The sequence below is a fragment of the Podarcis cretensis genome (assembly GCF_951804945.1).
Source record: "Podarcis cretensis genome assembly, chromosome: 1".
Lineage (NCBI taxonomy): Eukaryota > Metazoa > Chordata > Lepidosauria > Squamata > Lacertidae > Podarcis > Podarcis cretensis.
The window spans coordinates 113,277,055-113,289,337 of record NC_137170.1 but is presented as its reverse complement, the minus strand read 5'-3'; the positions used below and the strand labels follow the sequence as shown (position 1 = coordinate 113,289,337).

Sequence of the window (12,283 nt, the reverse complement as noted above, 5' to 3'; positions counted from 1 at the left end):
ACCTAAATCACCTCCCCCCGCCCCCATCTTATCTCCCTGTACGCTATCAGTTCAAGCCTTTCTTCTTCCAGCCCAGCTCACTTCTGGTCTTGGAAGCAGGATGTGAGGAGGTAGAGAAAAGGGGTGGAGGTGCAGGGAGGTGGATTTGATATCCCGCCTTTCACTCCCCTTCAGGAGCCTCAAAGCAGCTAACAATCTCCTTTCCCTTCCTCCCCCACAACAAACACTCTGTGAGGTGAGTGGGGCTGAGAGACTTCAAAGAAGTGTGACTGGCCCAAGGTCATTTCCCATGTTTAAACAAACTGATACATATCTCTCTTTCACTCCTGAGAATATGCTCAATACCTTTGGGCTTGGAAGCCCTCACCAAGCATGCATTTTAAGCAGAGTGGCTGTGCAGAAAGACAACCACTGAAGAAACAAGGAGAGAAAATGCAATAATAATAATGATGATGGTGTTTGCGTGGCATGTGTGTTCATTTTCCCTCAGGGAAACTTACATGCAAAGGGTTCCATTTCCCAGCCTTCAAAGGCAGCAGAAAGAAAATAATTAAGAAGGTTAAGAAAGAAGATACATATTGTTTGGTGTTAAACAAGTGACTTCTGCTAGGACGGAAGAGAACAAAATGCAGTTCTGAGAGAACAGACAGAGAACTACCAGAATCACTGAAGGCTCAACTCCATAGAAACCACATTCTCTGACATAGTAGCACCCTGTTACTGTCTATACAGACTACACTGCAATACTATGGGGTTGCAGAGGAAGCTCTGAATTCCAGAGGCCTAGTGTGAAAGCTCAGGGCTGCTTTGCACATTGCAGTTTTAAGGTGTACCTATGGGTAGGGACGCGGTTGGTGCTGTGGTCTAAACCACAGAGCCCAGGGCTTGCCGATCGGAAGGTCGGCAGTTCAAATCCCCGCAACAGGGTGAGCTCCCGTTGCTCAGTCCCTGCTCCTGCCAACCTAGCAGTTCGAAAGCACGTCAAAGTGCAAGTAGATAAATAGGAACCGCTCTAGCAGGAAGGTAAACATGCTGGCCACATGACCCGGAAACTGTATGTTGGCTCCCTCGGATAGTAAAGTGAGATGAGCGCTGCAACCCTAACGGTCAGGGGTCCCTTTACCTTTACGAAACCCTTTAGAAAAAATGCAATGTATGGAAGCAAGCAAACCCATGTTTGCAAGTGCATAGATCATACAAATGTGTTTGCCAGTGAACTGGAACTGATAGCAGCTTCCGGACAAGTTTACATTTGAAGTGGAAGATGCAAATTTCCTGCCAATATCATGTGTTTGTGGCCTTGAGAAGTATAGCAAACAGCTTCTCTGGTTACAGTAAACAAGTTCCATAGATGAACCAAGGTAAGCCTAAGTGGAACAGCTGCCCTGAATCAGCAGCCCATGCTCAGTTCAACTGAATGCTCAGACAGTCAATATTAAACATACAGTTTCAAGACCTGATGTGTCTTCTGGAAGGGAGCGACAAGTTTTTGCCATAGATTGATAAAGTCAAGTGACTTGAGGGAACTGTGCTAGTTGGAAAAAAAATTACACACTAGAAAGCAGAAGACAGTTTTTGTTTTTTTCCTTACCTTGCCTTTCAAAATTGCTTTATAGGCTGCCTTTACTATTAGATAGGACCAAAAACAGTGGAGAACTTGAAGTACCAGAAGTAAAATGATAAAGATCGTCAAGGAAGGAAAGCCACCAACTGCTTCGGGCAGTTCAAATATTGCTGTGTTCAATACCCTGGAGAAAAGAGAAAATGGCAAGTCAATATAAAACAAGAGAGAGATGGTTCATTTCTCAACAATGCTTCCCACCCCTGCTGGAGTCATTATGAATGTAATAACAGAGCATGAAAACTGGTCACTCAAGCGAGCCCATCCACATTATCAATGATCTCCAATATGAACAAGGTCTGGAATGCTTTAAAATCAATACATCTGCATCATGGCTTCCCAAAGTGGTTGATACTGACCTCCTGGGGTCAGTGGAACTGTGCATGAGGTGAATAAAGACCTTGGGGTCAATAGGGGGTCAAAAAGGGCCTGGGATTTAAAATAGGTTTGTGAGACTGGGGGGGGGGGATAATTAGGAACTATGAGTTTCAGAAATAAAAGGCATGCGCTTCCTTTGCCAATGAGGAGCCTCTGTATTTAATAAGATGCCTCCACAAAACAACAGTACTCTCAGACTACGCTGTTTCGTTGCTAAAAGAAACTGTATACAGGTGCAGAGTTTCACTTTTTAAACAATTATTTTTATAGCATCAAAGTAATAATTCCAACACCTCCCACAAAGATATAAAAGGAACCTGTCATCTGGAAAACTTCAAGCTTTTATTGAGCTACAACCCTACCTGCTGCCCCGACTTATTCATATGCTTGTTAAAAGCCGTAATTCTCATTAGAATGCTATTATTTTCACTCGTTTTACTTCCTTACTCCTTACATGTTATGATTCCTAGTAATGGTTACTAATGACTGATAAGTGTTGACTGCATATTATTTCTTGACTTTATTTCATTTACATTCCTAAGAATTTGGGTCAGTGTCAATGACACCTTTATAAGCTCATCAATGGGTCAAAATGAGCCCTGAAATTTGAGAAACCCTGTTTCATGGGAAGCAAGTCTACACATTGCTTTGCTTTTCCAGTGACTCCCATTGTATTTTATTTATGTTCCTCCTTTCTTCTATGATGGAACTCAAGGTGAGGCTTCCAAGGCAGTCTTCCCAAACAAGACACTCACCTTAGCCATCTCTGCTTATTTATTCGTTGTTTCACCTCTGAATTATCAACCCGGGACATTCAATCTGGATGAACTAATGTATTCATCTAAAATGCTTACCAGTACTGTTTCCATTGGACTGGTTCCTGCATATTAAAAGCCCTGCATCAACACTAGCATATCATGTGACTTGAAGTACTACTGATCAGTTCCCGTAATCTCATTTTGGTGTGAATGATATATGACCCGCTGAATCCCCAAATGGACTAATCAATAATTAACAGAACATCAGCATATTGAAGACTGTACAAGCTATTCTAGGGCTCAACTGATATCAAGTTATCTAATAGAAAAATGAATGATTACTAGCAACCCTATTGTTTTATAATCTTCCAACTTTTTGTGAGGTGGGAGAGACATAGATGTATATATTGGTGAACTGGTTAATGAAATGTGTGTGTTTCATATTACATTCTTCTCTCCCACCCCCACTATGCATTCTTACCTAATGAATAAACCACCACTCTGATTTGATGCTTTTGACTATTATTCCAATGGACTGAATCATAACAGAAACTAGTTTAGGTAGCTAGACAAAGATTACTAGTGCTGCTGACACTCCAAGACACTTAGATTGATCCATGTGATAATGAATTGATCCATGTTATGACCCTGAGCTATGCTACTAATACTGTTATAAGCATTTGATTACTTAGTTTTAAAGAAAATTTAAATACACTATATAAAATGAAATGTTTATATTTTTTGTAATAAATCATTGTTGTTCAATGATAAAGACACACCTGGCTCTCATAGGTTCTGCAGTAAACATTTAGTAAGTTTGACTAAAGGGGGGGGGACTAATATGGATGATAGCTCACTGAATTAATATTTTCTACAGGGGTTGGGCTTTTGCAGCAAATATAACAGAGAGCTTTGTGGCATCTTAAAGACCAATAGATTTATAATTCCACGGAAGCTTATGTCATAATAAGTTGGTATTTATTGATATACAAGACTCTTGGCTGAATCACAGATGTAGCAGACTGAATTTAACCACTAGATGGCATGTTTAGCAAGTTAACGTCAACTGTCTATATGGCATTGGGCTTGTGTCAGTGAATCCTCCGACATACATTAACTTGGAATGCCGTGCTGTTCTGCAAACTTTTGTGGTGGAAAACTAACATAATCAGTATGGCTGGGTTTAAGCCTCACACTTGGGATGGTTGACAACTGGGGCCAGAGGTAACTAAAGTAAAGGTGCCAAGATAACTTCAGATGAAAGATGGAGAATGAGACTCATGGTAAAAAACAACACTCAAGTTAATCAGACAAAAGGCTCTGAAGAATCTTCTCAGTGCTTAATTTGGAGGGAGGAAAATGTATTCATTTACTGATTTTTGTATGTTCCTTGGGTAGTTCACAGAACAAAGAAGCCCCAAAAATGTGAGAAAGTAGCTAGGACCTGAAATGCAGAAACATCAAGTAACAGTGGGTGGTTTACAAACAAGTTGAAGCGTAGGACTTGACCACAGTTATCTAACAAAGCCCATGGCTTGGCAGGGATTTGAGTCAGTTTCCCATTGTCCTAATCCAGGTGGTTTGCAACTCACGACTTGGGAAATACTGACCTATAGGAACCCTGTTATGGCTACAGAGGAGTTAAGACCAGTTCCAATAAAAAAACCTGTACATTTGGAAAAAGTTGGCATTATTCCATTCTAAGTTGATGAGAATCTGTTAGTATTATTACTTAATTTATACGCCGCTTAATGCAAAAAACAGACTTCCAAGTGGCTTCTGAAGTATAAAAACCAGGTTTCAAAAATATCACTAAAATGCACACTAAAACAATCCCACATAAACATCCATACTGTCAACTAGACAGAGAAGAAGCAGATTATCAGTTGTAGAGCAGAGCCTTTCCTGACCTGCCTATTTCTCTTAGCTAACTAAGACAAAAGAGTTTATCATTCATAGCCTTGAAACAGGGATACACCTGCACATGTGTGGATGAGGTTAGCAATGGAGCTAGACAGTCCAGAAATATGGCCTAGTAGTGGGGGGGGGGGGGCAGGAGGCAGACCAATATAATTCAGACTCACAAATATGCCACAATGGGAATGGAGTGTGGCTGATGAAAGTTAGAAAACAGCAATAGGAAAACACGAAGAATCTTCCAGCTTAAAGTATTTAACATTTCCTACGTAAGTTATCTGTGCACTCCTTGACTGAGCTAGAAGAAATCTTTCTAAACTTTTACCGTTGCAGTAACTACACAAGCCATTAACTGCACATTGCTATGGATTCTTCGCTCTCACTGGTCAGTGCACTTGCGTATTACTGATGACATTTCTCTGTTCTCTTCTGCAAAAACACGCAGAAGTGTTAAGTCAACTACAGCAATCTAAAACTAAAGCGCACACACGCACTGGCTTTCGGGTTCACTTCTCTGTTCTTGCAGCGAGTCTGAAAGTATTTGACACAAGTACTTGCAAAATGTATGCCACAAAAGCAAGCTAACTGACAAATGCATCCTTTCATCATTTTTCAGTATGAGATAAATTAGTTTAAGCTTAATTATCCAGCTGGACTATGCATCTGAATAGGTATTTGTAAAATTTATATGCCACTAACCTGCTCACAGGGGCTATTATAGCAGGCTGCAATAAAAATTGCATGATATGCCAGTATTTATTCCTAAACAAGCCAAAAGAGAATTTCCCAGAAAGATGGCTTTTAAACAAAGGAGAAAGATGAGGTGGCAAAATGGGAACGTCCTTAGCAACTGCACAACATATAAAATTTGAAGCATTAATCATTAAAATGGTGGTGCCTTCTGTTTTAGCATTCTCCACAGAAATTTAAAGTAATGACCACCTCTGAATTTCACATATTGGACAGGGTTCTATTAATTCTTATCTGCTGAAAACTAAGGGGTATATTTTGCCATCTTTTTGCATTAATTTAAAATGCATTTTGAAACCACCCCAGACATTGGATACTAGACTTACTTAAATTTAGCCCAGAAAAATAATTAATGGTGCTTCCTTAGTTTCCCCATATTCTTTAAAAATTAGTACAGTCATACCTTGGAAGTCGAACGGAATCTATTCCGGAAGTCTGTTCAACTTCCAAAACATTCGTAAACCAAAGCGAGGCTTCCGAATGGCTGCAGGAAGCTCCTTTGGAATTGCACAAGGAAAAAAAGAAAAGAAAACCTGCCTCTACAGGGGGAGGTCATATGTAAACAAGCAGATTTTTGCAATATCTTCCTACCAAACCATTAAAAGAAGGTTTTTTTTAAATTCATGCAAATGTTCAAGGATGCACGTGAATAAACTAACACTACCAAAAAGCAGTGGAGGTAACTATTGTACAGATTTCCTGGCTTATTTATTAAATCCATCTTCCTGATACCATTAAACTAGGCCAAAGCCACAGAATTGATAATGATTACATGAAATTTGTGCTTTATTGTTCCATGCTGCTGCTGCAGAGCCAGCTGGTCAGCTGAATGCCCCCCAAACCACCTTTTGTGGTGCTCTGTTCACATGGACCGGATTAGCAATGCAACTATGATGACTTAATCAAAACAGGGTTGTTTCAACCCGATTTTGTTTGTCCTGTAGGGGCTTTGGGGACCTTCTCCAGGAAGAGCGGAAGAGTTAACTGAGGATCCTGCACAAACACTGACAGATGAAGAGCTTGAGGAGCTGGTGAAATCATGTGCAGAAAGCGACAGTAAATAAGATGGTGATGTTGAGCACGAGGCAGCAAGCTGGGACCTGTAAAAATATTCTGAACACTTCCGTGAAATTAAGCACATGAACAATATGGTTTATGTCAGGGAACTGCCATCAGCTCAGAGGCGAAAGGGCAGTTGTGTTATAGGGAACCTCCAAAAATCTTGCGAAGCAGCTCCTCCTCCGGCGAGGAGGAAAACCCCACCTCCAGTGGAGAGGAGGTGGTGGGACCAGTGGATGCTAGGGAGAGCCTCAACGCCGAGGCTGAGCAAGCCGGAGAGAAGGGAAGTACCCTTTTGCCAGCGCCCACTCTGCGCAGTAGGTTTCGGTGCAAGGAGGGGAGGAGAAGGCTGGGGGTCACGCGACTGTTATGCTGGGGGGGGGGGTACAAGGACTGCCCACTCCCAGATTCTGCTAGCGATTGAGCTGGACATGAATTTACGACGCTCTTCACTGTAAATAGTTTGCACTAAGAATAAAGCCTGGTAAAGGCAGGTTGGAGTCTTGCCTGTTTGCTCTCGAGCAACCACATCAGCACCTGACAATTTATGACTACGATCTCTCCATAAAACATACCCTGGATGACACTATGGGATTACAGATACCTCAGAGAGAGATGTTTGAAGAGGCAACAGTGGCAGGAGTGATCCTGTGAGGAAGTATTGCTGTAGGTGGTAACAATTAGCCCCCGAAGTGGGAGCATGTGATTGGGCTGGCTGGTAGGCAGCATTGATTGATTAGTAGCTCGGAGAGAGGACTCTGGAAAGCGACCCCCTCCTTGACAATGCTGGGTTGTTAAAAATTTTTTTGAATGGCTTCTTACAGGTTTTCCTTGCATTACGTGTTTGTGTGTAGTTCCCAGGAACTGACCCCATGCGTAAGATGCAGGCTTATTGTACTTGAACTTTATTTATGGTGCACAACACGAAACACACAGTTTAGTTGTCTACAGACTCAGATCACATTATATCATATTCCGTGGGTTCCGCTATGAGATAAGCTGATTCTTTAGTGGTCCTGCCAAACGAATTCAGTATGAGAAGCAGCAGTACATAAGAAAAGCAACCATAGCCCTTGAGAATGACAGGCAAGAGTCCCTAGAGCGGCAGTTCCCCAACTCATTTGGCCTAACACTCCCTTTTTGGGGGGGGGGGGAGATACTCAGTGCCCTCCCTGAAATCCACCTTCTTTAAGTGAACAAGCAGAAGGATGTAGTCACAAATTTGCATTCTTTTATGTATCTATGTTTCTACCTATGCCCCACAACACAGTAAAAGAAAGATGCTGTTGTAAATAGGCAGGCAAACTGTGACCCAGTTTCCAAGCCTGGGTGAAGCCAAAAAGGGTTTACCCAAGCCTGGGAAAGCGGAATCCAAGGGAGACCCAACGACGCCTGACCTGCCAGTAAGCATCATTCCACAACAGATGAAACATGTGCAAATGGCTTCCCAAAATTTTCTTATGCTTCCACTGCCCCCTTATTTTTATCCAATGAGCCCCATTGCACCTGAGGCTACTACCGCCTCCCCCTTGATCGTTCCAGCGTCCCCCAGGGGGCGGCATCGGCCACCTTGGGAAATGCTGCCCTAGAGGCAGGATGTGCTCTATCTACCAGACTTAAAACCCCTGTAGTTCCATGGAAGCAGCAGATTTACTCACCATAAAGGATACAATCCAAGCCTTGTAATCATGAAAATGACAGCAAACGAGAGGAAGAGGAAATCACACAACTTTTGACACTTGCAGTAGTTTGCCATTTTGGCTGCCTATAACGAGGAAGGAACACGGGTTATCTCCTTAATAAAGTTACGTCTAAAATAATTATTGTACACAGTACCGGACAATTAATATTCAAATGATGCATAGCATATCAGTGTGAACTCTTTAGTGCCCTTACCCCTTCTACTGACGATGCTTCACACAGCGGCCTCATTTGCATATCACACTAAGCCAAACCATGGCTTAGTGTAATCACACAATTGTGCAGGTTCTGGGAGAGGAGATTATGGCTGCCTTGTTCTCCCTGGTTGTTTTGTTGAGCCAAGTCATTGCTTGGCTTCATGAGTCACCCAAACACAGGCTTGCAGTTTAGCTCTCTCCAGACCGACCAAAAGCGGTAATCATGGTTTACTACTCATGGTCTCAGTACAGGAGAGTTAAAAGGACCCCCCAAAAGCCAACATTTTAGCTTTCTTTTCTGTGTCTTTTTTAAAAATAAAAATCAGAAAAACCTAGGGCAAATAAAAATTCAAACTATACTAAAAGCAGCAATAAAAAAGACAGACGTTAAGGGTGCAATTCTATATACATTTACATTGGAATAAATTCCATCAAGCAATATGAGATAACCTTCTTACCAAACATGGCATGAATAGGACTGTGCTGCAGAACACAGCAGAAACAGATTTTTGAGAACTCACATGAAAAGCGATTAGGTATTCCATAGACTTGCCTGTCACATCTCATGTGTACAGGGGACAGAAAGCAAGAGCTCTGCAGCTCACCTTAAGTGCCATGCAGGCTCACGTGGGAACAGGCAGTTCTGGAGGTAGCCTGGCCCCAAGTCCTTAAGGGCTCTGAAGGCTAAAACCAGCACTTTAAATTGATCCCAGAAACAAACAGGCAACAATGAAGATGAGGAACATGGCTAGACTAATAAGCTCCAATCTTTGGACCCTAGTCTGGCTGCCACATTTTGGACTAACTAGGACACGAATAACTGAGGGCAGGTGTGTTTTCAAGAGAGGAGGCAACAGCAGGTAAATCATTCAAAGCTGATGAAAGGAAGTCTTCACTGCTGCCTGTATACCCAAGGCGCAAATAATGTCTCTGCACTGCGCACCTGCCCTTTCAGGGGAAATATAACCCTTGTCTGCAACAGGCTTTATATATACACCCAGGTCTCCCAGAATAAAAGTGATGCTAGTTATATAGACCTTTGCTATGATTCAGCAACTACATAGTATGAAAAAGCATTGCCGTAGTCAGTTAAAATGTGGAGATTCTATGGACTCCCAAATCCTATATGGTTTTTTTCAAGAACTCAGTGAATAGCCCTGTTTGACAAGTACAGCCCAACTGAAAGCATTTTACTCAAAAGAATGTTTCACTGTGCTCACGGTGCTTAAGAAAAGCAGCACTGAGCCACCTCAGAAGAGTGACTAGTGGGGTGCCACAGGGATCTGTCTTGGGCCCGGTCTTATTCAACATCTTTATCAACGACTTGGATGATGGACTCAAGGGCATCCTGATCAAATTTGCAGATGACACTAAACTGGGAGGGGTGGCTAACACCCCAGAGGACAGGATCACACTTCAAAACGACCTTGACAGATTAGAGAACTGGGCCAAAACAAACAAGATGAATTTTAACAGGGAGAAATGTAAAGTATTGCACTTGGGCAAAAAAAATGAGAGGCACAAATACAAGATGGGTGACACCTGGCTTGAGAGCAGTACATGTGAAAAGGATCTAGGAGTCTTGGTTGACCACAAACTTGACATGAGCCAACAGTGTGACGCAGCAGCTAAAAAAGCCAATGCAATTCTGGGCTGCATCAATAGGAGTATAGCATCTAGATCAAGGGAAGTAATAGTGCCACTGTATTCTGCTCTGGTCAGACCTCACCTGGAGTACTGTGTCCAGTTCTGGGCACCACAGTTCAAGAAGGACACTGACAAACTGGAACGTGTCCAGAGGAGGGCAACCAAAATGGTCAAAGGCCTGGAAACGATGCCTTATGAGGAACGGCTAAGGGAGCTGGGCATGTTTAGCCTGGAGAAGAGGAGGTTAAGGGGTGATATGATAGCCATGTTCAAATATATAAAAGGATGTCACCTAGAGGAGGGAGAAAGGTTGTTTTCTGCTGCTCCAGAGAAGCGGACACGGAGCAATGGTTCCAAACTACAAGAAAGAAGATTCCACCTAAACATTAGGAAGAACTTCCTGACAGTAAGAGCTGTTCGACAGTGGAATTTGCTGCCAAGGAGTGTGGTAGAGTCTCCTTCTTTGGAGGTCTTTAAGCAGAGGCTTAACAACCATATGTCAGGAGTGCTCTGATGGTGTTTCCTGCTTGGCAGGGGGTTGGACTCAATGGCCCTTGTGGTCTCTTCCAACTCTATGATTCTATGACCTCTGAGACAAATTTCAACAGCTAGAAGCTTTCATGGGCTTTAGCAGTGTTTCCAAAATTTGGGTCCCCAGCACCAGCTGTTTTTTAGACTACAATTTCCATCATCCCTGACTGCTGTTCTTGCTAGCTAGGGATGATGGGAGTTGTAGTCCAAAAACAGTTGGAGACCCAAGTCTGGGAAACACTGGGCTGTAGCCTACTACTTTAAAACGTCGTTTGTTCTGGAAGAAATGTTTTGAAGACATGAAGATTTATTTTGGCTAAATTTCTCTCTCTTACTCTCACCTCCAGCACGCTGTCCACCACATCATGAAGACACATAGTTAGGACTCCCACTCGGATGAAATTGACTGTGTAGGAGAGGGTTATCAAAATGACTGCTATGATGTGATGGGTAAACATGATGGTAAAGTCCTGAGGTGGAGAGATAAACGGAGTTACAACATTTGTTCACAAAATTAATTTGGCTTTTCAAACATTTATTCTTACAGATATATAAAATTAAATAAATGCCAGATATACAAACTCTGCACATATATTTTATGAGAGAAGATTAGAATGCAGTCAGGAACTTAGCAGGGGCACAGGAAACGGCCTTGTGCTGGGTTAGCCCATTAATCCATCTATCTTACTATTGTCTGCAAAGAATGGCAGTTGCTCTCTGGGGTTTTAGGCTGAAATTCATACAGCACCTTCTGAGTCCTGATGCTCTACAGTTTAGTTTTTTTGATTGAAATATTTACAGACTGTCCAGCATACTCAAATATCGCAGTAGCGCACAGTAGTAAAGAGATTTGGCAGTGCCCACAATTTTTTTTTTTTAGCATCCTACCAAAGGTGCACAAGGTTGGAGCCTGTCTTACTTCAAAGGGGGAGTAAAATACAGCCCATTCTATTGTGATAGCCCAATTGTGATATTGCAATATTTCCATGCTGCTTTTTTCTATGTAAGCTGGTGTTTGTGCAAGTTCGAAGAATTATGACAGAGCCTGAAGTTGTAAAAGGATCAAAGTAGTTTAATACCATACCAACACCCCCAAATTCTTTATTTGCTGGTAACTTGAAGTAGCAAGGCAGAACTTAGCAGCAGCAGGAGGGCATCTGTTTCTAGGACTTCCCTTCATATACATCACAGCATTTTCAAGTATAGTAACATCTAGAAACTGCCAGGGCCTTTGCTAAAACTACATGACTGCATTTCACATGAATCCAACACATTCCTTCCCTCTCAAAAATGCAAATAAACCATTTAATTGAGGTAGCCATTTTCTAAAATCCTTTAAACTGACCTCAAAACAGCATTTCTCTCTCTCAGAATACCATCTGTCATCTGACCAAAACTCAGCAAACACATACATAAATTTGACTGATGTTAAAGTAATGACATTCTGGGGCAGCTATAAGCTTCTTAGGAGACCACACTCCCCACATGACTCTTTCTGTCTTCCATAAATACAATGTAGGAATGTGTAAAACAAACAATATAAAAACAATCACTGCCCCCCCCCAACTCTTGCAAATACATCAAAACGCAAAGTGTGTCACTGTGAACTGGTGAAAAAAGTTCATCTACCCAGTCACATTATTTTCGCGGAATGCTGAGCTGATAATACATGCTGGACTGCAGATATTGCTCATTAATCTTCAGTCAGGCAGGGATAATCTACT

The 12,283-nt window shown here is 42.1% G+C and overlaps 1 protein-coding gene across 2 annotated transcripts in view; it reads right to left on the bottom strand.

Annotated features, from left to right (window-relative positions):
- CERS6 (ceramide synthase 6) overlaps positions 1–12,283 on the bottom strand; it is an 83,968-nt gene that overhangs the window by 6,676 nt on the left and 65,009 nt on the right. The window contains exons 7-10 of one of the 2 annotated variants that reach the window (XM_079981393.1): positions 10,901–11,029; positions 8,142–8,248; positions 1,592–1,748; positions 501–524 (exon numbers count right to left, since the gene is read on the bottom strand). In XM_079981393.1, coding sequence (XP_079837519.1) covers positions 501–524; positions 1,592–1,748; positions 8,142–8,248; positions 10,901–11,029 — 417 coding nt within the window. The remainder of the gene's footprint in view (positions 1–500; positions 525–1,591; positions 1,749–8,141; positions 8,249–10,900; positions 11,030–12,283) is intronic. The other variant, XM_079981394.1, reaches the window with a different exon arrangement.